Source organism: Centropristis striata, chromosome 14 (genome assembly GCF_030273125.1).
Source record: "Centropristis striata isolate RG_2023a ecotype Rhode Island chromosome 14, C.striata_1.0, whole genome shotgun sequence".
Classification (NCBI taxonomy): Eukaryota; Metazoa; Chordata; class Actinopteri; order Perciformes; family Serranidae; genus Centropristis; species Centropristis striata.
In genome coordinates this window covers 4767782-4795031 of record NC_081530.1, presented here as the reverse complement: position 1 = coordinate 4795031, position 27250 = coordinate 4767782, and the positions used below count along the sequence as shown (strand labels likewise).

Sequence of the window (27250 nt, the reverse complement as noted above, 5' to 3'; positions counted from 1 at the left end):
ACTACAGGATAACCACATATTTTTCTGATTTTAAACACTGGGTAGAGCAGCAAGGTTTGTTTTTTTTAGAGGATGTGAATAATATTGATTTAGCTGGTTTAAAAAAAAAAAAATGGAGGTGATAACAACACAAACGAAAGAGCAAAATTATTTCAAGTACTTTCAAGATACCTTAACCAAAAATCTCAAAGGAAAATAATAAATAGGTATAAATAAATAAATGTTAAAATAGATTAAAAATAAATAATACTGTTTCAATCTTATAAATAATCAAATAGGGAAGTAAATAAATAGGAGAATTAATATATTCAATTTATGTCACATTTTGTCAATTGATTAATGCCTACATTTAATTTTTAAATAATATTTTAATTCATATTAATAATAATTTATCTAGTCAAGTAGTTGTTGTTTTGTCAGCTTCTGTCCTCCATACAACACAACCATTTGTACAATGGTTCAAATATGTTATTTTCCAAACATTCAAAACTTTGTATGAAGCCTGAACTTTTCAACTGAAAAAATCTGGCAATTAAGAAAAATGTCAATTTATACTCTCTCAAGGTCATTTTAGTTTGTCCTTTGGTGTTAAGTTTCTTTGTTTTGACATCCCCAATAGTATGGACTACACTGTCATCATCTCCTGGTTGGTTTTGTGTAGAACATAGGGCTGGGCGATATGCCTCGAAAAGAATATCACGATATTGCAGGCTATTTTTGCGATAACGATATTCTAGACGATATTAGGAAATACTTAAAAAGATATAGAAAATATGATTTTTTTTTGTCTGTATAAATAAATAAAAATCTAAAATGTAGTTTGAAGTGCAAATCTCAACAGTTGCCAAGTTTAAAAAAATACTCTTGACTCTTAATAATAATATAATTTTATATTTATAATAAAAAGAACCATTTAGGGGTTCCGGGGGCATATTTTAATGAAATTTTGTAAATGAGAATAAAGGTTCTTGTATGTTTTATTTAAAGCATCTTATTTTGACAGTCTTCTTGTAAATTATGTGGTGGATTCTCTTAACGCACTGTGCTCTTATTTTGAAAACTTGACTGACTGGTGACAGACACTCAACCTTATGCCACTACATCAAGAAGTAGGAACGTTGCCAATATCATGATATGAATTTTTTTTTAACCATAAAAAAAACAAACGATATTATCGTGAACGATACGATATGGCACACCCCTAGTAGAACATTTGGCCTCTTTCGAATGCCATAAAAAGGAAAACTGGAGACACAGAGATAACACGTACATAGACTGAACAGCTTGCATTGCCACCAGCAAGACTTTCTTTAATAGTGATGGCCAAAGTGAAAAGTGTGCCACAGACACCATCACTTTGAGAAAAGAAAACAAACATGGTGGAACAATGAAAAGAGAAAACAAAGCACTTTTTTAACCTTCTCTTCCTTCTACACAAACTTATAAAAGCAACTCGAGAACTGAATTCACAACACCAGAGCGATCCACAAATAATACTTTTTCCAGGTAGGCAACATGACAGCACAACATGGTCAAATGGTTCTGGGGGGTTTAAACCTTTTTCCCAACACAACACATTCACAGAATCCTTCCTGGTAGAAAATATAGGAAATCAACTGAATATGATGGGAAATATCAAGGAGGTGCCACTCAATAAAAGTCTGAAACGAATAAATAAATGTGTTGAGAACACAATCAGTCCAAGTGACCACCTGCTGCTTGGCCATGATCAGCCCAGAACCTTGTAAACACAACACCATCCCAATATGTTCTAATGACAAAAAAATAACAGCACTCGTCTGCAAACATTATGCTAGCTACATCGATCAAAGTATGGATGGAAACCGAACATCAACACTTGGCACTTAAGAACGTAAATGAAATAAACAAAGCAAACATTCCTCAGTAAGTTAATGTACATTGTTGTAAACAACTAAATGCCAACTATAGGGCATGATAATAGACAATCAGTTTGGTTGGTGTTTGGCGTACCAAGACTGTGTCACTATGAAATGACATGTCCAGTGTTGTTTTTTCCCTTTAAGTCTGTAATATTGTGATCAAAACGCAGGAAAAAGATTGAATGTGTCCAAGCTGACACGTAATTGTTTTTGCCTTTTAAATTGAAAGGATCAGAATGTGAGAAATCTTGAGTGAAAACCAGGCAAATCAGAGCAAGAGAGAGAGAGAAACGCAGCTTTTAGATCCCAGGATTGCAAAGTATGTGGTTTTTGCATCTTAAAAAGAGAAACTGCAAGGCACTGTAAAATCTGCAAATAACAGTAACGACTGGTTACCTCGACATCATTAAATCCAGTGAACAATATGGCCTATCAGGTTCTAATTTGGTCCAGAGGGAGAGGAAAGGTGTTTGCAGCAAACAGGTGAACATTTTGGCAGTGCCAGGGTCCAATCTAGCAGTAGCAATTTTTTTTTTTTTTAGCACAGAACTAGATCTGCTTCATCCACTAACTGATAATCCTGGAGACTTCATTATTCCAGCATTAAGAGGATAAATTGTATTGGAATATCTGAAGAACACAGCAAACGTTTATCTGTTCAATATCACTATTTTAGAAGAAATGTACACTGTCGTAACTGAACGTAAACATTACAAAACAAACAATCACTGATTTAAGTTAATGGTGATAGCAAAACATGAATAGTTTTACATTCATGTATCTCTCACTGGGCTTTACTTTACAGGGGAGTTTCATATTCAAAGTCAACTGAAAACATGTCTTCTGCCTTGAAGGGATAGTTGGGATTTGTTTAAAGTGGGGTTTTACGAGTTTCTTATCCAAAGTGGGTGCATTACCTTTAGGAGAGGGTGGTCAGTAAGACCTCAGTTTGGAGAAGCACGCATGGAAGATAAGCAATGTACTGCTGTGGAGGGGGCGGCAGCTAAACATATTTTAGTCACCTAAAAAAGATCCACCTAAAAAAAACAATATCTGCTTTGCTGTTCACTATATTTAGAATGTTTTCACTGCTTTACTTTGCCATCACACAGCCCTGTTTAAGTTTACACAAGGCAAACTGAAGCCGTTCTATGCACCACAAGACTCCATTGACAAAAACAGTAATTTTACCTAGCAGAAGATGCAACTTGCTGGTCTACCGCTGCCGCAATCGGTTCGTTTGTGTTCTTGTGTGACTTTGGTGAATTGTTACTAACCCTTTAAAACACCTAATTCACACAGTACAACAAATGGTGACCCGTAGACCAGCAACTCCCGTGTTCAGCATAGTAAAATTACAGTTTTTGTCAATGGAGTCTGGTGGCTTTGAAGAGAGCACAGAACAGCTTCGGTTCCTCCTGGATAGACGTAAACAGGGCCGTCTGAAAGCAAAGTGAAGCGTGGTTTGAATTCCTTTTTGGGCTAAAATGCATTTTACTGCTGCCCCTGTTCACAGCAGGACATTGCTGAGCTTCCATGTCAGTACATGTCTGTCTGGTTCTCCAAACTGGGGACGTGCTGACTGCCACTTTCTGTAGGTAACATATTGACTATCAATAAGAACCTCATACACACCACTTAAAACATCTGAACTGTCCCTTTATTATAAACCATCATGAAAAGCCAATTCTTTTTAAATGAAATATCTGTGTGTCAGTTCACTAAAGAAGGAGGCGTGGCTGTGGGGGGAGATTATACTGACACTAAAAGAAGACTGACATGAAGCGATGCATGACGGCTCTTCGGTAGACAATTGGCCAACAAATTGTGTTTCCTTTCTCCCCCTTCGAAACAGATCACGCTGTCTAATGGCTAAATCCCAAAAACTCAACAAAAAATATTGTACACAACCCTCTCAAAATAATAGTTCTCATAATAGAACCAAAAAAAGGAGCCAAATACACATATGTATGGAGGGGTTGTGTGCATTGTGTGTGTATGTGGTACATTAGAGTGCAAAAACTGTCAGGGGGCTGGTAAACTTAAAAAAAAATAAAAACCCAAACCAGAACTAAGAGCTGCACCGAAATAAAGAAAGAGACAAAGTTCTGTCTGACAAAAGTGTGGATATCAGAGTCACTTCTTGAGGGGCTGGTAGACTGAGGCGTTGGGGTCCAGGGAGGAGGGACTATTGTCCATGAACTTGGAGGAGTAGTGCGGGGTGACGGGGCTGAGGTTGCTGCCGTCTGATGAGTAGGACAGGCTGGGCATCACTGCCATCACCTCGGCTATCTTCTGCTTCAGCTCGGCGATCTCCTGCTCCCTCTGGTGGATCTGGCCTGGATGGGACCAAGGAGACAAAGACCTTTATAATCACAGCGTTGAGAGAAATGTGAGGGGGCATTTCAAATCAAATCAAATCAACTATAGAGCCCTTTAACCCATTGAAGCCTGGAAAGCGGATACGTCGTTTTGTAGTATTTGTATAAGCTCTCAAATACTTTTTGAATTTCATTTCTATCTGCTACAGAGGCTGAAAAATCTATTATTTAGTAGAAGAGTTGACACTTTTTCCCCCAGAATTTTTCCAGAATTTCCAGAAATTAGAAGCTTATTTTGAAATCACCCAGCGATTTTTCAGGCCTCAATGGGTTAAGACAGCTGATACAAAGTGCTGTACATGGCAGGACAGACCAACAATAAAAACGAAACAAGCAAAAACAACTAAAACAAAGAGAGTCTCATGCTGGGTAAAAACCAATAAATAAAAGTGGGTTTTGAAATTAATTTCAATTTTAAAATTAGTCTTAATTTTAAAATTAATATTAATTTAATTATTAATTATCTTATTATTAATTTTAAAACCACAAAGAACAAAATAAAAACAAATAAAACAGAACAAAGGCTCATGTTGAGTTAACCCATTAAGGCCTAAAGCGCCTGGAAAACCTCTGGGCGATTTTCAAATGACCCCCTAAAACCTGAAGTTTTTCTGGAAATTCAACACCTACTAAATAATAGATTTTTCGACCTCTGTAGCAGATAAAAATGAAATTCAAAAAGTATTTGAGAGCTTATACCCGTGGCTTTCATACGAAGTTGAGTTTATTTGTCCAAACCTTCAATAAAGTTTTTTTTAAAAATCAACAAACTCAGCAAATGTTACATTTGACTGAATAAAAAAATCCTATGCATAATACTAATACATGCCCATTAGCAAGATGCAAACATGATATGACCACTGGAAGAACAAGACATAGTTCTGATTAGCCTACTGTAATAAACATTTTTTTTTATAATAATAATAATAATAATAATAAATAATAATAATAATAATACATTTTATATATTGCACTTTTCAGGGTACAAAACAAGCAAAAACAACTAAAACAAAGCGAGTCTCATGCTGGATAAAAACCAATAAATAAAAGTGGGTTTTGAAATTAATTTCAATTTTAAAATTAGTCTTAATTTTAAAATTAATATTCATTTTAAAAAACCACAAAGAACAAAATAAAAACAAATAAAACAGAACAAAGGCTCATGTTGAGTTAAAAGCCAGTGAATAAAAATGGGTTTTATTTGTTCTGAATGTGGCCTTGCAAACTGAATACCTGAGAGATCTAAGATCAGTTACAATACAACAAACTTGTAATTATGCATGATTGCCATAAAGTAGTCCTGATTACTAATTTGCAATATGCTCTTGGCAGCTGATGAGGCTTGATATTATTAGCACATTTAGAATAAAGTACTGAACAATCATTTATATTTCTGATTTCTCAACAACAAAAAAATTGGGCCTGTACCCGTGACTGATATTGATTCAAAGGTAATACAGAGAAATATTAGCCTATACCAGCTGGTACTACTGTATATATTATATTATATCGTCCTATGGTATTGATTGTATTGCCAAAGAGAGCATGGTTCGGGCACCTGCTGCAAAAAAAAATAGCATGTAGCAGGCAAAAAAAAATGTTTTTTGTATAAATTCACAGGTAATGGTAATAATTAGCTAAATGTGGATTGGAAGCAGCACTTTTTTTATCAGGAGAAACCTGAAATAAAAATAACTGTATGCAAAAAAAACTTTTTTTTTTTTTTACATCTAAAGCCACAATGTTATCAGCCGCCATTAGCAATACTAGTAGTATTTATTAATAATATGGCAACAAAAGCAATATACTGTATAATGAGCTAATTTTTCCATTGTCAACAGGGTTTAATATATATTAACATAGCTGCCTTTCACGGTTGAGATTTTATTTATGTGTGTTCTGAATGTGCAGTGGGTTGTGTAAGAAATTTATGAGCATCAATGACGGATATGAGAAGACACATTATTAAAAAAGTAATATAAAAGTTTTAAATCATACTGTAATATTCATATTAAGCATTTGAATTCCTGATTTAAATGTATCTGTTGGACACAGGAGAAGGATTGTTTTAATGTAACAAAATAATATACAATTTAAAACCATGATAAAGGGTCATTCATTTTTAAAGTACCTGGAGAAATCATATCATGTTTCTATAATTGTCATTTCATATTTCACTGTTCTGATTTTAAAAAAACTAAGCAAACAAACCAGTGGACATATGTGATCTCAGCTGTAAACTTTGAAATATGTTGAGTAGAAGCATTGGATAGTAATCACTTGATCCCATGGCTCTATTGTATGGGTTAGTATGCGTTATGGTGATATATGGGTTATTAATTCTATTTCCAAACACAGAAATAATTCTATTTGGACATTAGGGTACAGATGGATGGGGTCAGATTTCAATCTTTGATAACACAATAACCACATGTTGCCACGTAAACAGCAAACTGTCTCTTTCTGCTGCCTCGTCATCATCAAAAAAAGAAGGAGGATTTCAACTTGAGTGTATTTGAGCAGTTGACAGCCACGTATCATTAGCGTGTCACGCCAATCAGTGACCAGTCTTCCTCTGCTTTGTGTTTCCAAACATTCATACGCTAAGACACATTCTGTCTTTAAGATAATTTATCCCTTGCAAACAAGTTAGTTTTGACAAGTGTTCCATTCAAGATCTTTGACAGATACTGGAGCATGTAAAATGATAATAATTACAAAACATTGTCATTTACCCACCGTTTTAAGAAATATCTTTTTAAAACCCCACTTACACTGAAGTTTCTGACATTCACTCTGACATTCTTTTTTTTTTTTGCATTTGTTCTGAAGTAAGAACATGAATCCCGCACATGCACATTTAAAATCATTTTGTGCAAAAGAATAGGTTTTTGCATTGTGTTCAATTATACAGTTGTATAATATTAAAGGATTTAAATTACAATACTATTATTATGATTTTTTTTTTTTTTTAATGGTTTACTTCATTATTTCACCTTTTCGCCTTTTAAATTAATTAAAGAAAACACTTCAAATTCAATAATCAGTGATAGATCACACTAGTTATAGGCCCAAAGAGAGAGAGAGAGAGAGAGAGAGAGAGAGAGAGAGAGATTGTATAAATTATATGTTGATTGTAATTCAATGATTGTAAATATTGCTTTCTTTTATTGTTATTAGTTTTTCTTTTCATTTAATTTAAAATGAATAACAGAATTATAATAATTTATTGTAAATATTGCTTTCCTTATCTTGTTATCTTTTTTTCTGATGCTTGCTTTGGCAATATATACATTGTTACGTCATGCCAATAAAGCCAATTGAATTGAATTGAATTGAGAGAGAGAGAGAGAGAGAGAGAGAGAGAGAGAGAGAGAGAGGGAGAGAGAGAGAGAGAGAGCGTGATATTATCATAGTTTGACACTAAATGGCCTGTAGGAGTGAATGAGAGCGTGAATGGTAGTGTGTCTCTATGTGTCTGTGATAGTCTGGAGACCTGTCCAGGGTGTACCCCGTCTCGTACCAGCTGGGATCGGCTCCAGATCCCCACTGACCCGAGTTTGGATAAGCGGTTAAAGATAATGCATTCATTAATATAATGTAAATGGTAAATGGACCTGCACTTATATAGCGCTTTTCTAGTCACTTTGCGACCACTCAAAGCGCTTTACACTACAGACTGACTCATTCACCCTTTCACACACACATTCATACTGGTGGCAGAGGCTACCCTAAATGGTGACCCTAAATGGTGAATGGTTACCCTAAATGGTGCCATCTGCCACCATTGGGAATTCATTCTCACACCGAAGAACGCAGCATCGGGAGCAATTTGGGGTTCGGTATCTTGCTCAAGGATACTTCGACATATAGGCTGCCACGGTCAGGGATTGAACCACCAACCCTTCGGTTGGGGGGCAACCCACTCTACCAACTGAGCAACAGCCGCCCCTAATGTTCTAACCCGCTACAGATTTCTAACAAGAACAACTTGACACCCAGTGCTAAGCTGCATCTCAATCTTAATCCTCCAAATTTTCAGATGATGTACATCTCATGTTGCATGTTGCATCTCCTGCTGAGCTGCTATGCCCCCCTTAATATCCCCTGCCCCCTACCCCCAATTCTCCATAGAAAATGGGGGTGGACTGTTAAAGGTAAATAATAGGAAATAACTAAATAAGGAAGATATTGGAGAATGAGGCCCAACGATATGCAAGATAGTAACATGACTGCATCCTTACCTTGTGCTATCTCCAGCTGCCTCTTGGCATCCCCCAGTGCAGAGAAGAGGTCCAGCTTGATCCTGGTCTCAGCACTCAGGCTGTTCTCCAGGTGCTGGGTCTTCTCCTGCATGGCTGACAGCGCTGACATCAACACCTCTGTGTCCTTCTCATTCTCTTTATACTTCCGCAGCTCCTGAACGTGGCCAGAAAGTAAAGAGAAATATGAAGAATTTATGCTGCAAAAACATTTTTTTTTCTCTTGTGTATATTTTGCGCTATTTAAAAAATTATGAAAAGCAACTAATCCGTTTTATTTCCAAATCAAAGCTGTGCTGAATGAATGATGCAATCAGAAGGCACGGGGGTCTATTTATTTAATTACATCAATTATCTAAATTAAAATGGCTTAGAATTTTTGTAAAATGATCACATTTGTTGTTAGAACTTCAAGTACAGCCGTAGCTCGTTAATGAGAGCTTATTCCTGATTACATTCACAGAATATATTTCACAATCTCTTTAATGATCGAGGAAGCACACAGTCATTAACCCAAAGCATTATCTTATCAGAAAATGAGTCGTGCTGTTCCTTCTCACCTGGCACTTGCCCTCCAGATCCCTAATCTGCTCCTCCTTAAGTTTCATGTCCATGCTGAGCTTCTTACACTCCGTCTCCAGCTCTCTGATACGACCACGCAGAGAGTCTGTCGACTCCACTCTGTGGGCCAGAAGAGAAAAACAGCACTTTTAATTGTGAAAAAGGCAAACATGAACAAGAGTCGACCGATCTTTCACTTCCTGTATTCGTTTAAAATTCTAAATTAAATCTTTTTTTTTTAAATACTTTATTGCAAGGCTTCTTACTTTCACAAACATAATGAGTCATTTCGTTTTCTTTACAATATTGTACCTTGCATTTTTTTTTTCTCCCCCCTTTTTTTCAAGGTATATATTCACAAAGTAAATAACAAAAACATAGGGTAAACAGACAAACATATATACAAGGCAAACTGGTATTCCCCAAATGAGGATCTCTAAGAAAAGAAATAAACAACAAACTAATGACACAAAACAAAAAAAACAAAAAAAAGGTAATAATATAATAAAAAAATACCATTTAGTTCATCTCCTTAATTTGATTAAATATTTCCACTGTTTTTACCAGCCTTTCTTTACAGTATAACTTGTTCCAAATATGTATTTGTTCCCTATTTCTAAAAGTTAGTTTTTCCATCTCTAAACTTTGTTCTGCTGTTAATACCCATGCTCTTAATTTTGGTGTATTTGATTGTTTCCATGCTTTAGTCTAAATTTTAATTCTAAATTAAATCTGACGTACAGAGCTGGGCTAGATCCACTTATGGAATGAATACCTGGTGGCAGCAGCTAATGCTACGGCTCTGGCAGCGGTGGCCTCCTCCATCTTCTTCCTCTTCCTCTCCTCAGCCAGCTGTTTCTCAGCGAGGGCGCGAGCCTCCTGCTCAGCCTTTAGCCTCTTCTCCAGCTGTGAGATGGTCTGCTTATCCTTCTGCTTGGCCTGGACAGCACTGTGGAGCCTAAAGTATGGAGACAAACACAAGGCTTTTTTCATACCAGAGGAACTTCTTCAGTGTTTTAATAACCCCCCCTTTCTTTTTTTTTAGAGACAGAGCGCACTCAAGCCCCGGCCCCACCAGAGCAAGGTTATAATAGTTTTGGATTTTTCATTAGTTTTAGTTTTAATTTCGTTGTCAATTTTTGTTTTCAAATTCAGTTAGTTTTAATTAGTTTTTAGAGTGAGTTTGCTAGTTTTGATTAGTTTTATTTTTTGGAAAATGCTTAGTTTTAGTTTAGTGTTTATTAGTTTTAGTGTTAGTTTTAGTTTTTTGTAATGGGGTATTTTTTGGGTGCCAGATTCAACAAGGTCACAATAAATGTTTCCTTTATTTCCTTTGTCTGATCCATCTCAGTCCCAAGAAGTTTATTAAGTCATAAAACCAGATAGATGAAATAGATTTCATATCAACCAAAAAGGTTTATGTATGAAAAAAGTTGTCAAAGACGAAAACTAAGGACATTTTCACTATAATTTGAGTTAGTTTTAGTTAGTTTTGTAACCACAAAATACAGTTTCAGTTAGTTATCGTTTTTTAAAAAACTCCCGTTTTTATTTTTATTTCAGTTTATTTCAGTATTTCAATGTTTTTTCAATTCTAGTTTTCATTATTTCGTTAGTTTTCGTTAACTATTATAACCTTGCACCAGAGGGGAAAACAATCCATCTCTCTCCACTGACTTTGAATGAAGGAGCCTCCTTGACACATCAGTCTATTAGCAAACCACAGAAAAAGCCTTGAAGCTGCATTGTGGTGAAATGCATTAACAACGGGATAAAGAACCAGAGCTACGTTTTTAAAATCTGAAAAGAAACAAAAAAAACGAAACTGGAGCTCTCTTTGTCAAACAACTAAAAGAATGTGACACTGTTAGTGAGAAGAACAATTCTGCTGAACTGGAAACAAAAAAATCCTCCAGTCTATCAAACTTTAATGAATGATATAATGAAACATTTGCAGTTAGAAAAAATAAAATTTACCCTGAGAGGTAAGATAGATACCTTTTACACAATATGGCAGCCATTTATGGATTATTATACTAAATATAACCCCATGAAAAATTAACAAATGTAAATTTTGGAAAACTTGACGTCCTCCTAGTTGTATTATTAATATTTAAATCTGTTTTATTTGTAAACCTTATTTTTTTTAAATATTTTATTTGACTCCACCTTGGTTTTTTTTTGTTGTTGTTTTTTTATTGCTTTTATTTTTCTACTATCATTCTGTTCTTGGTGTTGATTTTAAGCATAAATGAACATGTGCATTCTTTATTTTTGTATGTGAACGAAAGAAAAAAAACCCAATAAAGAGAAGTTTGAAAAAACAAAACAAAAACGAAACGTGTAAGAGGACAAAAGTGGATGCAGACTTGAGACATCAGCAGTTACGATGGAGAAAAATGTGCGATACTGAAACTCTAACTTATTTAATGTTAACTTACCCGTGCAGTGCATTTTGTCACTAAGTCATATTCAAAATCAGTTTTAGCCTAAAGTTAAGTTAAGCTAAAGCATTTGACACAATGCAACTTGTGTTATAGTAGAACGTGGATAATTCAGAAATGTCCATTGAATCAGGCCTGGACATTGAGCATAGTCGCCCTTCAAAACATAGCAGGAGATTGGAATCTAGAATGAAAATGGACCTTTTCTATGTGAATTGTGAGCTGATTTTGCACCAATATGACTCTGCAAAGGTACTCGGAAAGCTGCTTTCTCAAACCTTTTTTTTCTTTTTTCACTGTTTGTCCACCTCACCGTCCTTAACTACCCACCACAGCTTTTATCTATAGAGCAATTACTCTGTGGAATAATCTGCCTCACTACCTCTGTTGCACTGAAAGTAAACAGGTATTTAAAAAGAAACTGAAATGTTATTTTATACAAGCTGTACATTTTTAAATGTTCTTACCTTTTCTTTCCTTTTCTTACCCTTTTTAAGTTTATAGTGATTGACCTTACCTGTAAATGTTTGATATATTGAGAATATGTTTTTCTGTATATTCTGTGCTGTTCCTGTGGACCCCAGGAAGACTAGCTGGTTACTAAGGTACCAGCTAATGGGGATCCTTAATAAATAAACAAATAAACCTCAACATACTGTCAACAACTGATAGTTATTGCATAACAACTTAAAGTAAGATTGTGTTGAGAGTTTAGGATACTACAGCATACTCTGTGAGTATATTTCACATGTACCCACTTGTTCTGTAGCAGCTCGTTGTCCTGGCGGAGCTGGCCAAGTTCAGAGCGTAGGCTGCGGTCCTGGCTGCTCAGAGAGGAAAGCTGACTCCGCAGCTCTGACTCCAACTGCCTGTTGGCCTGAAGATCTGCCTTCAGTCGCTTCACATCCTGCTCCAGCCTTTCACAAAAGAAAAGGGGGCCACGAGATCATCAAAATCGGCTCGCATCCTTCAATCAAGTGTAAAAAAGGGCTTAAAACTTTTTTGTTCAGGGAGGCATTTTTAGGTTGTCCCTAGATGTTTTTATTTTGTCTCTGCATAATGTACTTTATTACCCGTGTCTTTTTTTTTTATCTACTGCTGATTTTAATGAGTTTTTCTCTTTCTTGTTTCTGTTCTGTAGCACTTTGAGATTTCTGTATGAAAAGTGCTTTACAAATAAAATGTATTATTATTATTATCAGTGGCGGTTCTACACAGGGGCCTACAGGGGCCACTGCCCCTGTAAAGAAGCCTTTGGCCCCTGCTGTGGCCCCTGTGTCAAATTAATAATAAAATGATCAATTTATAACAATGAACAATGAAACAATTCTAACCTTTTTTTTGTTCAAACAATGTTTCTATTATATCATTGTACACAAAAGAAACCCAGAATGTGTACATTGTATAATAGTTTAACTCTATGGAGTCTTATGGGGCTATTTGGTCCATTTTCTTTACATGTCTTTGTAAGTCCTTTTGTGTCTTTTTTGGACATTTGTGTCTTTTTCAAGACATTCAAAGATTTTGAATGCTTAAATATCATCTTTGCCATTCTTTCATGTGCTAATGTGCCCCTCTGATTAAACACTGGCCCCTCATTGGCCCCCACAGTAAAATTGGTCTAGAACCGCCACTGATTATTATTATTATTATTATTATAAAGTGAAACTGTGTGTGTCTTACCGTACGAGAGCGTCCGGTTTGCCCAGCTGGTTGTTGGGGATGCAGTTCTCCACTGGATCCTTCTGGCCTTTCCCCGCCCCCTTCTGCTTCTTCTCATTCTTATTGGTCGAGGAACCTGCCGGCACGCTGCCGTTTGAAGAACTGTGATTCCGTGGAGACGAGTTGGAAATGTTACCTCCACCTCCGCTGGCGTTTTTGTAGTTCTTCCCCGTTCCCCCCATTTCCTCTTTAGAAGCAGAGTGTGTGTTGGTATCGGCGTGTGTGTTCTCTCCTGCCAGGTCGTTATTCAGTCTCTTTGCCCCGACGTAGTTCTCTATGTACTCTGTCTCCTGTAGTTTGGAGTCCAGTGCGTGTATAATACTGTTGTTATTGATTCCAATTGTGTTCTGTTTTTTGCCCTCGCGCTCTTTTGCAGTACTGTCCTTCCCTTTTTCCCGGTACTCCAGTTCTGGTAGTGGCACTGAGGTGCTTTTCTTTCCAGCAGGTGCTCCGTTTTGGGATATGACTGTGGGTTCTACCTCGGAGATCCCTTTAGCTAAAGCAGCTGCAGGAGAGCAAATGTAGACAGCGTTGGAGGACACATTAAACATAGTGGACACAATTAAAAAACATCTCTTTAGTGACAAATTTTGCACAGATTCAAGTCAGTATAATCAAAGTCAGAAAGACTAACCCGAACCATTAGGGGCACAAAAGCTTAAGAAAAACACATTTTTGAGTGGAAAAGAATTTTAAGATCCAGACGTCTGATGACTTAAGTTGAAAACCACCATGTTCTATAGTGTGTCTCTTACAAACGTGGCTTGAAACTGGATAGCAAGTAAGAAGAACTTTTGGGAGACAATGCTGACGCATGAGAAAAGAGTGTATGACACCATTGAAACAGAGTGTGTCCTTGATTACAAAAAATCTTTCCTGCCACATGCCATCACACTGTACAATAACAAATAGTCTGGTTCATTACATACCGTCGTTATGCACTTTATGTGTTTTTTTTTTATGCACACTGTTCATTGCACCTTATTTGTTTCATAGCACCAACATTTTTATACTGCATATTCATATTTATTCTGCACTGGAATTCTACTCCTTAATACATACTCCTTCTTTAGACACTTTATTTGTATTTATACATTACATTTTATTGTATTTTACTGTATCTTTATATTTTATTGCTTGAAGTATGCCTAGGTTGTTCTTTTTATTTAATTGTGTTGTTATTGTCTCTGTGTGTAATGCTGCTGCTACACTGTTGACTTAAGTTGAAAACCACCAAGTTCTATAGTGTGTCTCTTAAAAACGTGGCTTGAAACTGGATAGCAAGTAAGAAGAACTTTTGGGAGACAATGCTGACGCATGACAAAAGAGTGTATGACACCATTGAGTGTGTGTTTGATTAAAATTAGATTTCTCTGGGATGATGTAAGCACACAACTCAACAAAATACATAACATATGCCAATTGTTTTGAGACATTTCAATGCAAAGTTACATATTACCAGAGGTGGGTAGTGACGCGCTACATTTACTCCGTTACAAATACTTGAGTAACTTTTTGGATAAATTGTAATTTTAGGAGTAGTTTTTTTGGACCATACTTTTACTTTTACTTGAGTATATATTTGAAGAAGGAACGGTACTTTTACGCCGTTCTATTTGGCTATGTGATGGTAGTTACTTTTTTTTTTTTTTTCATCTTTTTTTTTTTATTACATGCGAGATCTATTTCTACGTCTTCAGCTTTCAACCAGTAAAAAACATTAGAAAATGATCTTGCCAATCAAATGCAGCTACTTGGGTCAGATGACAAGTGTTGTCATGTTGGTCGTAGCCATAGCAACAGTGAACTCGCACTTTTTAACGGCCCGTCACCTACCTTGACTCACATATGAACTAAAGTGACATCCCATTCTTAATCCATAGGGTTTAATATGATGTCGGTCCACCCGTTGCAACTTATGGCAATATATTGTATCTTTAGTTTGAAGATTGCTGTTTTATATGTTGTTTGCTACTATTTTATACCGTTTGTGTTGCTTTCAAAAATAAATCCGGAGAAAACGCAGTACTTGTACTCTTGAGTACTTGAGTAGTCTTTTCACTGCATACTTTTTTACTCTTACTTGAGTAATTATAATCTTAAGTAACAGTACTTTTACTTGACTACATTTTTTGGCTACTCTGCCCACCTCTGCATATTAACCACCAAACACACATTCAAAACCGTTGGGGTGCTTTCCCACCTAATCCATCTGGTAGAATCAAATGAACTCTTAACATTTTATCGAGGTTGTTTTGGTTAGTGCGGACAAAACATCCAGTCTGAGACCTCCTGAACAGGCTAATCTAGGGATCGTTCCATGTGTGTTTGAAAGCAAAGCAGACCAACCACAGGATTATGTGATAGTACAGGGATTCCCAAAGTGTGGTGCGTGGACCCCTGGGGGTGCACGGGCTGCTGCTAGGGGGTGCACGAGATGAAAAATGTAATGGCGGTCTGATAATTACACAATTACATTTTTTTCCCCCCAAACAATAAAGACGCATAAGTAAACATTTCCTTTGTAAAATGTAAAATCAAAAACTGTAATATTAATTAATTAATAAATGCAGACTATTCATAATGCACTTCATCTTAAAATGAAGTATAGAAGTTATCTTCTTCCATTTTTCCAACCCGTGTTATGATGAAGGATAAACTTGCTGCAATTTTTGTTCAACACGGCTAAAAATATTATAACATTTTCCCAACTTATGTGCTTCCTGCCTCTGATCCTGAGCCTGTCATCATCCTCTTTGATATTAAAAGTGGAAGTTTGCGCATAACTTTGTTGCATTATATTGAAACTGTGTTTCAGATTAATTCAAATGCGAGCGTGCATTGTTGTTATGGTGATTATTTTATTATATGTGTGTTCTGGTCATTTGAGCATGATTAAACATGCCGCCTTCAATATGGCTATAAAAAAGCTTATTGCATTTTGGGTTTTCTTGAAGGTGTGGGGGATTGGGGGTGCGTCAACCCGGTTGGGACATAGAATGGGGTGCGCGGCTAAAAAAGTTTGGGAACCGCTGTGATAGTAGATAGCGAACCTGTCTTTCTTGTTCCCTGTCCATCAGTGTTCTACTGACAGCACAGTTTGAATGGAGCATTTCCACAGGCTTTACTGTAAGAACTTTTGTGTTTCGTGTGTGTGTGTCTCACCCTCCTCTGCCTCCCTCTCCTGCCTCTGCAGCATCTGTTGCTCTGGCGGTAAAGCCTGCAGGAGAAGCTGCATGTAGAACTCATTCTCCTTCTGCACCTCCTTCTGTTTCCTCAGTCGCATCTTGTAGCTGACGTAGCTCTTAAAGCCGAAGCCCAGAGTCACCACCGGGTAGCCGATACTGGGAGGTGGAGACATGAAAGTCGACTTTTATATAAAGGTATCTTTATATTTTTTAGACAATAAATATTGCAGCAGCTGCTATTTTATCATGGATTCTCTTTTCTTTTTATCGTAGTCATGACAAGATACAGTACAGGCCAAAAGTTTGGACACACCTTCTCATTCAATGCGTTTCCTTTATTTTCATGACTATTTACATTGTAAATTCATCAAAACTATTAATGAACACATATGGAATTATGTACAAAAAAGTGTGAAATAACTGAAAACATGTCTTGTATTTTAGATTCCTCAAAGTAGCCACCCTTTGCTTACTAGAATATAAGACATGTTTTCAGTTATTTCACACTTTTTTTGTACATAATTCCATATGTGTTCATTCATAGTTTTGATGCCTTCAGTGAGAATCTGCAATGTAAATAGTCATGAAAATAAAGAAAAACACATTGAATGAGAAGGTGTGTGTCCAAACTTTTGGCCTGTACTGTAAGTTTGAGGGCATTTAAACAAAACACTGTCCTATGATGTTTACCAGTGAGCAGCAAAGGGTCGACACAGGTCTACGTGAAAGTTCTTCAGATCTTTGAACCGTATGGCAGCTTCGATGTACACAAACAGGATCCACAGCGATACAGTGGGTAGACAGACTCCTCTTTCTGTGTGAAATCAAGAGACGAGAAGGAGAGAAAAAAGAAAACTCAGACCTCCTGAGTCTAGCACTGAAGATACTTGGCAGCTCTGAATTTCTTGTGAGTCTTTAAGGTGAAAGTGGCTGTTTGGCTGGCAGAGATATAAAGAGTCCACAGAAAACTTGTGGACTAACCTGTGTGCCAGACATACTGGACCCAAACGTAGGTGCTGGCAGCGAAAAACAGCCATTGGACGGGGATGAAGAGGAGGCAGATGATGTCTGATGTAAACGCCACACATACGAAGAAAACAGAGAACGCCTAGGAGAAAAAGGAAAGATGAAGCAACAGCTGTGTGGAAGTATTGTAGTTTCTGTGTGGAAAACATGTAAAGAGGCATGTTAGCACATGCAGGACCCCATTACACTTGTTAAAAAGCTTGTCTTGCCTGTTCCCCCTCCACCACTACCGTCTACAAACAGTACATAGGTTATTTCCATTATATTAGGGCTGAAAGAAAATCAATAGACCTTAGTATTGCAATATTATGTTAAGTCATAATGTATCGATTCTCTAAATGATTTGACCGACTGCATAAAAAGTAGTGCCATTAAGTTTGTTGGATACCATTGTTCTGACTGCAGTGCATATAGAAAGTACTGTGTAAGTAGGAAGGAACACTAAGTGTGTACTTTATAGCAGCTATTCTCAAACTTGGGGTCGGGACCCCAATTGGGGTCGCGAGATGATTTCTGGGGGTCGCCAAATCATTTTGGAAGTCAGCTCTGTCTCCACTGTGTTAAAGTGTTCATGTGTGTTAGTCTTTTTAGTTACTTAATGTCTTTTTTTTGGTCATTTTGTGTGTTTTTTGTCATTTTGTGTGTTAATTGGTCATTTTGTGTCTTTTTTTGATCATTTTGTGGTCAATTTGTGGCTTTTTTGGTCATTTTGTTTCCTTTTTTTGGTCATTTTGTTTCTTTTTTGGGTGATCTGAACTTGTGCGTGTGAGATTCTGTTCAGTGAGCGGGGGTCGCGGACAACATGCATGTTAAATAGAGAACTATTGCTTTATAGTACAACACAGATTCAAAAAAGTTGGGACATTTTCGGAAATCTAAATAAATAATTTCCCAATAGCCTGCAATATATTCAGATAGAAACTGTACAAAGACAGTATATTTCATGTTCAAACTAATAAACATTAGTATTTCTAAATATACACTCTCAATTCTGAATTTAACGCATGACAGTTTGCTAACCCCTGAATCATATGTATTGTATCGTCAGTTTCTTGCCATTACACAGCCCTACATAATATGCATTTCAAATATGTTGTTTATCAATTTTCATGCGCTCCAGATCATCTCAAGCTTAGGTAACATAACATGCAAGTTAGGGGTGGGCGATATGCCTCTAAAAGAATATCACGATATTGCAGGCTATTTTTGCAATAACGATATTCTGGACGATATTAGGAAATACTTAAAAATATATAGAAAATATGATTTTTTTTAAGTCTGTATCAATAAATAAAAATCTAAAATGTAGTTTGAAGTGCAAATCTCAACAGTTGCCAAATAAAAAAAAATACTCTTGACTCTTAATAATAATATAATTTTATATTTATAATAAAAATAACCATTACGGGGTTCCGGGGGCATATTTTAATGACATTTTGTCCATCCATCCATCCATTTTCTTCTGCTTATCCGAAATTTTGTAATGAGAATAAAGGTTCTTGTATGTTTTATTTAAGGCATCTTATTTTGACAGTCTTCTTGTAAATTATGTGGCGATACGATATGGCACACCCCTAATGCACGTTACTGTCAGGAGGAAAGGGGGGGTATGGAAATAAGCTCTTACCAGTCCCTGATATCTGAAGGAGTCGTAGACACTTCGAATGAACAGCCAGAAGGGCCACAGGTACTCAAACCTGAACTCCAGCACAAAGTCGGCCAGCAGAACTAACACCCACACGACCAGGAACTTCAGGTACAGAAACGTACTGTGGGAGAAGATACAGGAATAAAGATTGAGAAAAATGTTAAGAAACAAGACAGAAACAGTGGTTTTAGATGGTGCTGTGATGAGCATCAGGTATATACAACAGTCTAGTGTTTATAAGAATGGCACTTCCAGTGTGAATGAAGTGTTATCTCAAGTTTAAACCAGATCTGAAGGCAGATAATTCAACAGTGCAACAGTGAGCATGAATACAAATCTAGATATCCCCAACATGTCTTCTAATTGTTTCTATAATCAAAGAAAATGTAACAGATAAGAGTGGTGGAGATAGAGAGCCAATCAATAACTGTCATTATGGAAACATGTATATCATTACCGAAACAGGTGCTAATTTAGAGGGTAATCAATAAATTAACCATTAACATTGTTGTTTTAATTAATGTGAAGCAAATGTAAGTTTTCTTATTTCAGTTTTGCAGAAAACGTTTAAAATATGTTGAGTTATCATGAAATATGGCAAAAAAATGTTTGTAGATTGTAGGTGGTGTTGCGGTAATGAGAGAAATCAGTAAAATTAAATAAATACATATTTGTAAAAAATATATTTTTTAGAGTTAATAATTCATTTGCAAAAACACAAAAAAATATTTGTTTTTCTAAGGTTTTTGGAGTTTTGGATGGTTGTGGAAATGAGATTTTTCAAGGACTTGTTTGGGGAAATGTGAAGAAAAATGTGATATAGTGTCAATAAATGCTTTGAGATCAATAATCCCGATTACCTAAAACCTTGTTTTTTGTGTTTAAAAAGAAAATTGCCTTATTTATGCCTATTTAAAATGTTCATGTTGGAAATTTTTGAAACCAGGTTTTTTCACGAGAATGACCCCAGTGTGCATACATTAACATGTCTGGACATGTTTAAAACACAGCTGGTTGCTTTCTTGCTTCAATCAATCAATCTACAGGAAAAGGCATGCTATTTACATATTAATCCATTTAAATAATACATGCACTTCCAGTTGGACATGATTCATTTGGTGGTTATTGCTTCCTTGGCTTTATTTCCATTAAGACCTCTGCCAGACAAAGCACAGGTGAGAGCCCCGCCGTCGGCATCACCCCAGACTTCAAAACGAGCGCCTCTGACATTGCTGCTGTCATGATTATTCTCACAAGTTCACGCTTTTTTTGCCAAACATTTTTCCATTTCCATTAAGCGGAGCGTGTTTCAATTCACACGTAAAGCACACAGACCATCAAGGAAACCTTTCATTTGAATTTAGCAATAATTTAAATATAGCGTAACTACCAAGCCTGAGATAAAAAAAAAAAAAAATCATGTACGAAATGCCACACAAGTAACGTTAGGCCTATAATTTTGACAATATGCGTGCATGTGCATTGAGCTGGTTATATAGCTATGATCACAGCGTGCTAAAATATGAATGTAGCATAGCCACGCAGCCCTGTCTTGACATATGCACACAGGCGCCATTGTTATACAATAACGTCCCTCCAGCCCCTTTTTAGTACCTGCTATATATACCCTCGGTGATTCGGTTCCGTTTTATCGGCCGTCGGAGTTTGCTGCAGTCCGCATTGCGCCGCTTCATCCTCCCCCTGTTGATTCACTTGTGATATCGGTCCGGTAACTGTAACTGGAAATGTCATTCGCTCATCCTAATATTCACACTTCTTCAATTATCCACCATTGTTGTTGTTTTATGCACATGAAACAAAGAAATAAATAAAAACAGTCCGCTGAAGGCCCTCCCCTTTTCACGACACGCTGCGTCCCCCCTTTGCTGACGTCCGACGTCATGTCGTCACCGGAGACGTAGGAAACATGGCTGCTCCCGACAAGTCGAGACTTTTCTCTCAGTTTTAACTGTTTTATATTCACTTCTGAACGGTAAGTGTGATAATAACCGATTACTGTTATTGTGTTTTAGTTAATACGTCGCAGTGGCTCATTTTAGCGCCACTGCTGTGTAAAATAAGCTTATATACACACGAAGTTGCGTGGTAAAAGTTATCCATGCTGGCTCAACCACGTTTGTTTGGCAGTCTGTTTCAGCCATTTAACCACATTTTTGCTTCTTCAAAAGAGAAATATATGTCTCAAGTTTATTCAGCTTCTACATTACAGCATAAAATCGTATACGATATTGATAAGGAATTCCGTGGTGTACGAATACGAATGGATTTTGTGAGTTTTGACGCAGTAGGTAACGTTATGGGAGCTGCTAAACTAATAAATAAATGACTCGATAAAAAAATCCATATTGGTTTTATTTATTTATTTGGGTTGGTTTTGTGATTTTGTTGTTGTTGTGTTTTTTGTTTTGTTCTTGTTTTTCTCTGTTTGTTCATTGGTGATTTGTGTTGTGTTTTTGTCTAAATTAATAAAAAAAATAAAAATAAAAATCCATATGCCATTAAATATGCCAAAAATAAGTATAAAAATGAATGTAGGCATTAGGTAGTTGTTAAAATGTGACCTACGTTGATATTTCTGTTAATTGCATCTTTATTTATTTACTTTTGTACTCATTCTTAAATGTATTTACTTTCCTATTTGATTCGAAAACAAATAAATACTGGTATTACACACATATCAATTTATCTCACATGTATGTCGGCGTTTTACTTTACTTAATATTTTCGGCAAAATTCAAGGGCATATTTATTTATATATCGAGTCATTTTAATATATACAGTACTGTGAAAAAAGATTTAGGTAGGTCTTGAAAATGCTATAAAATAAGAATGCTTAAAAAAATAGAAATGTCCACAGTTTACTTTGATCAATTAACGAAATGCAAAGTGAGTGAACAGAAGAAAAATCTAAATCAAATCAATATTTGGTGTGAGCATCCCATGTCTGAAGTGATGAAAACTGATAAATCAAAAATATTAAAACTTTAAAATGAACTTAGTCTGGTTAAGACTCTGATAAGACTCCTGAGTAATATGGGAAATTAAAACTCTGTATTTAACCCGTCCTTTTTTTACTCAACAGTAAACGCACCATTCTCAGGAGCAGTGGGCAGCACATTTCTGCGTGCCTTAGATCTATATATCATGTTTTTTATTTTATGTAATGCTTTTTCACGATCATGTTAAATAATGTTGTGGTTGTGAGAACAAGTGAGTTACAGTCGGTTATTGATCTAAGATGGATTTTTGTTTCAACAGATAGTATTTACCATGGACGAGGTACAGAAAATAGAGCCATCTGCCGAGGAAAACGAGAAGGAGGAAGAAGACATCCAGAAAAATGAGGTAGAAGAAGTGGAAGATGACACTGGAGATGAGGAAGAAGAGGAAGCTGGAGATGATGATGAAGATGAGGTTGGAGATGAAAAAGAAGAAGAAGCTGTGCCACAGGCTTCAGATAAAGTTGAGAAAAACATTCCAGTGCCTGTTAAACCCAAAGAGAAGAAGCAGGATGAAGAACTGAACCTAAACAACGAGGTGGTGAGGATGAGGAAGGAGGTGAAGAGGGTGAGGGCTTTGACCATCAGGAAGCTGACGCGACAGATTGGTGCCCTGAAGAAGAAGAAGGGTAAAGAGATGGAGATTGAGAGGAATCAGAGGAGAGCTGCCAGACTGCTGGAGGAGATCCACGCCATGAAGACCCTCTCACCGGACCTGGTAGCTTTCTCTCCTATACCTTCTATTCATCCATTATTTATCTAATGCACTATTCCCAATTCTTACATGGCGTAATTGAATACTCATTTCTGATTGGTCATTCGTGGCATTCTACAGTTATTTCTAAAGAGCAGACCATTGCTATGTATCAGTGGCGGTTCTAGACCAGTTTTACTGTGGGGGCCAGTGTTTAATCACAGGGGCCACAGCAGGGGCCAAGGGCTGTGGCCCCTCTAGGCCCCTGTGTAGAACCGCCACTGCTATGTATAGCAGACCGTTGCAATGGATGAAATACTGTTCATAGACTCTGGAGAACCACGTTCATTCAGACATATTTTTGCATGATGGTTATGACGTGGTGAGTTGACCGACAACTTGCTGTATGAATTTTAGGGCTGGGCGATATGGCCCCAAAAGAATATCACGATATTTCAGGCTATTTTCGCGATAACGATATTCTTGACGATATTACCAAATACTTAAAAAGATATAGAAAATATGAATATAATATATACAAATCTGAAATGTAGTGTGAAGTGCAAATCTCAACAGTTGCCAAATAAAAAAAAATTACAATACTCTTGACTCTAGAGTATGAGCAAATAATAAAAATAACCATTTAGGGGTTCCGGGGGCATATTTTAATGACATTTTGTAAAGGAGAATAAAGGTTCTTAAAGGTTTTATTGAAGGCATCTTATTTTGACAGTCTTCTTGTAAGTTCTGTGGTGGATTCTGTCAACACACTGTGCTCTTATTTTGAAAGCTACAGGGAGTAAGTAGCTTTCTTTGATTAAAACAACTTTTACCACTACATCAAGAAGTAGGAATGTTGCCAATATCATGATATGCATTTTTTTTAACCATAAAAAAAATATACCGATATTATCGTGAACGATACGATATGGCACACCCCTAATGAATTTGCATAAAAACAACTCGGCTTCAGCTTCTTGAAAATGAGGTTCACCCAGCGCAACACACAGGTTTAAAACTTAGATCAAGCTGAAGACCTCTGCAGTGCACGTTAGTTATGAATCAAGATTCTGTGACTGCATTGCCTATAACTTGCCTCAAATGTTTTCAGGAACGTATATTAATGACTGTTTACCTTTTAAATGACCGCAAGCAGTCATGCCAAAACCCAGGGACTGCCCATTGATGGGATACATTCAGACTGTTTTGATTCTGTCACGTTCTTGTGCTTTTCTGCGGGACATGGTGGTTCTCGATGAGGATTAGGTCATAGTGTGCAAAACTCCATTTGTCTCTGTATACCTCTCTGCTTTCCCAGAAACACTAGCACTCCTGGCTTTGCCAGCCTACAATGGCATTCAAAAATGACTGATAAAACACATTTGTTCTGCTCATCTTGATAGCTATGGAAGTCGATTATGTTCTTATTAACACTGAACATAAGATGTTAATGTTAGACTTTGTTGTAAGCTAACGATAGACTTTCAAACAAATATAATAAAATGAATGATACATGGTCTTGTTGGTCAGATAATCCCGCCCCTGTCCCCTGACGTAAGCAGTTTCTAGTTCGAGACCAGCAAAGACTTGGTGCCGCTTTTCCTGGCCAAGAGACGGTTTGAGGAACTGGTTTGAGAACAGCCTCAGTAAAAATGGGGTAAATATACACCTAAAAAAATCACCATCGGAGTGTTTTTCTGGCAAGAAAATAGCCAAAGCGTTGACAACTACAGATAGGCATTGCCACTAGATTCAAACCACTATTGATGTCAATTCAGTCAACCATCGGCCCAAACGTATTCTCCACCATTAGTCTTGCTGCCAGGACTGTTTGGGGACTTGAGGGTTGCTTGTTTACACCGCTAGCACAGGAGCTTTGGACCACTCAGGGTGATTGAAGGAAGACCCATCTGCATTGTGTCAAACTTCAAATATCAGCCTATCAGGGTTTTTTTTTAATATAATGATCTGCTCACTGACTAAATTATCCCTTCAATATAATTGTGACCCTTTTTCAAAATGGTGAAACCTTTTGAGTATAATTGGATTAACTGTTTTTCTGTTCCCAGGTGACCAAGACAGCCTTGCAGAAAAATCTCAACTTTGAGCAGGCGTGCAAAAACCCCAAGTCTACTATTTCCGACCGAGCCATAGCACGCATCGGCACCCACCCTCAGTTCCACAAGAAGATTGAGGCCATCAAAGCGGCTGTGAAAGCCTTCAAAGATGAGCGGATGAAGGGTGGAAGGCAGGCAGGGAAGGAAAAGGTGCAAAATAAAGCTGGACAAGTGCCTCCACAGTTACCAGACATAAAGGGACAGAAAAAGAGTGAGAAAGAAGAGAAGGACATTACAGTGGAGCAAAAGGAAATCATAGACGATGAGAAAGAAGACGCTAAAGATGCAACTGTTGCTGAACCTGAAAAGGAAACAGTGAAAGCAACTCCTTTATCTGATACTACTGATAGTCAAAAGAAAGAAATGCCAGAGTCTAAGAATGTAAGACCAGCTGTAATAAAAAGTAGTCCAGTAAAAGAGGTTGTGAAAAATATACAAAGTAAAGAGGCAGAAAAGGAACCTGCTCTAAAGTCTGCATCTGAGGAGGAGACGGAGGATGATGAGGAGGAGGAGAAGGAGGAGGAAGAAGAAGAAGAGAGTGATTTAGATTCATCAGATGAGGAAGAGAAAGAGTACTTTGATGACAGCACAGAGGAACGTTTCCACAAGCAGTCCTCCCAGTCCGAGGAGAGTGACAGCGATAACGGCTTCTTTCTTGGAAAAGTGAGCAAATTCAAGAAGAAGAAGCAGAAAAGTGAAGAGGGGGAGAAACTCAATAAGAAGCGTGAAACTTCACACCAAGTCCAGGATGAACTGGATGAGCTTGAGTCCAGGCTGAAGTCTAAAACTGGCCGGCTTCAGACTGTTTTTTGTTCTTTCCTGTCTTCGTCGAAGCCTGGCGGGGCCAGAGGGAGAGGTGGGGGTGCATTCAGGGGCCAAGGGAAACCAAGAGGTGGCGGTGGTATAAATCGAGATTTCGGTAAACAATCCAAGTTCCAAAAGCAGGAGAAAGGAGCAGAGAGAAGTTCAGGGCCCAAGTACAGCAGGCCCTTCCCAGAGGGCCGACATCCTGAGTCATCAGAAAAGGGCTTTGCTTCTGTGGGCCGGGGCCGGGGCCGAGGCAGAGGTGGTGCTACGAGGCAAAACGATCGCAGGGGTGGAGGTGTCTTCTCCCATCAGGCACCACAGCCGTCACTGCATCCATCCTGGGAGGCCAGCAAGAAAAGGAAGGAACAGCAAGGACAAATCCTGGCATTCCAGGGGAAGAAGATCAAGTTTGATGATGACTGAAACTATTTCTGTTTGTTTAGTGTCGTTAATGCTAAATTGTGGTTATCTGGCACACCAGTGAAGTATTGTCACTTATTCTGTGGGATGCTCAGTATCAGTGGGGATCTCACTATAGTTCAGTGATGCGTGTGTTTGCTTTTTCCTCTTTATGCCTGGCAAAAGGCAGCAAACCTAGAGATTTTTGTATAAAACATAGAGAAATGTTGTTAAAATATTTTCTTTCTAAATAGGTTATGTTTTTCATAAAATAAGATTTCAAAATAACATTTTGAGAAACAAGAAATGTATAAGAACGCTGGATCCGTTAGACACAGAGGTGTAATATTGTTTGCTTTTAACTATAATTATTCTTTTTTTTTTTTTACATATGTTTAAATGTGTAATTAGCCCAGTTATTGTACAGTACACAATCTCTGAAATTGATGTAAAGTGGTACATGTGAATTTTACAGTGTTTCAGCTACTTGTTCCACACCAACATGTGTTTAAAGAATATAAAGTTTACATGATAGTTGCAGTGATAATGTGCTCTGCTGTTTTATCCTTATTCCAAGACATGTAAATTCAATGCAGTACAAGATGTTTTTTCAATCATATCCGAATCCAGCACATTAAGTAGAAGTGTTCCTAAATAGACTATTAAATGACAGTTCACCACAAAATGAAAAAAAACAACATATCTTTAACTGTTGTGCTATTTATTAATCTATATTGTTTCGGTGTTTGAGATATCAGCTGTAGAGATGTCTGCCTTTTCTTAAGTAGAATAAGGCAAAAAACAACTCCATAGCAATGTCTCTTCTGAAATAGTGATCAAATTACTAAGAATAATACACAGACCTTGTAGTGAGCAGTTTCATAAATTAAAAATTTGTGTAAATTCTATGTTCCGATCATTTCAGGTTATGTTCAAGAAGAATTAACCAGATGCAAAATGTCTGGAGCTGGGTGACTTTTGATAGTACAGTACATTAAATGCTGATATGCTATGTGGTTGCTGATCAGAATCCTATACCATATTAAATGTCCATAATTAGCTGGGTTATTTTACTTTTTA

General features: G+C 37.1%; 2 protein-coding genes across 2 annotated transcripts; one reads left to right on the top strand and one right to left on the bottom strand.

The window, feature by feature from the left end:
- Positions 1-1271: 1271 nt before the first annotated feature.
- On the bottom strand, positions 1272-20960 carry maco1a (macoilin 1a). The gene is made up of 11 exons (XM_059349702.1): positions 20748-20960; positions 19113-19254; positions 17441-17567; positions 17150-17273; positions 16437-16615; positions 13233-13776; positions 12308-12466; positions 9881-10063; positions 9105-9225; positions 8527-8701; positions 1272-4240 (listed from the first exon to the last, which is right to left on the bottom strand). Exons 1-11 carry the CDS (start codon positions 20825-20827, stop codon positions 4038-4040), a joined length of 2037 nt encoding a protein of 678 aa, XP_059205685.1. The 5' UTR covers positions 20828-20960; the 3' UTR covers positions 1272-4037.
- Positions 20961-20977: 17 nt separating this feature from the next.
- On the top strand, positions 20978-27009 carry srfbp1 (serum response factor binding protein 1). The gene is made up of 3 exons (XM_059349703.1): positions 20978-21126; positions 22413-22871; positions 24917-27009. The coding sequence occupies exons 2-3, from the start codon at positions 22425-22427 to the stop codon at positions 26192-26194; spliced, it is 1725 nt and encodes a 574-aa protein (XP_059205686.1). The 5' UTR covers positions 20978-21126; positions 22413-22424; the 3' UTR covers positions 26195-27009.
- Positions 27010-27250: the final 241 nt, after the last annotated feature.

Excerpts from the sequence above, each read along its gene's own strand:
- maco1a (XM_059349702.1), bottom strand. The coding sequence starts at position 20,827 with ATGAAGCGGCGCAATGCGGACTGCAGCAAACTCCGACGGCCGATAAAA. Across the intron at positions 9,226-9,880 it reads GCATTAGCTGCTGCCACCAG|AGTGGAGTCGACAGACTCTC; the intron begins GTATTCATTCCA and ends TCTGGCCCACAG. Across the intron at positions 4,241-8,526 it reads GCAGCTGGAGATAGCACAAG|GCCAGATCCACCAGAGGGAG; the intron begins GTAAGGATGCAG and ends GGTCCCATCCAG.
- srfbp1 (XM_059349703.1), top strand. The coding sequence starts at position 22,425 with ATGGACGAGGTACAGAAAATAGAGCCATCTGCCGAGGAAAACGAGAAG. Across the intron at positions 22,872-24,916 it reads AGACCCTCTCACCGGACCTG|GTGACCAAGACAGCCTTGCA; the intron begins GTAGCTTTCTCT and ends TTCTGTTCCCAG.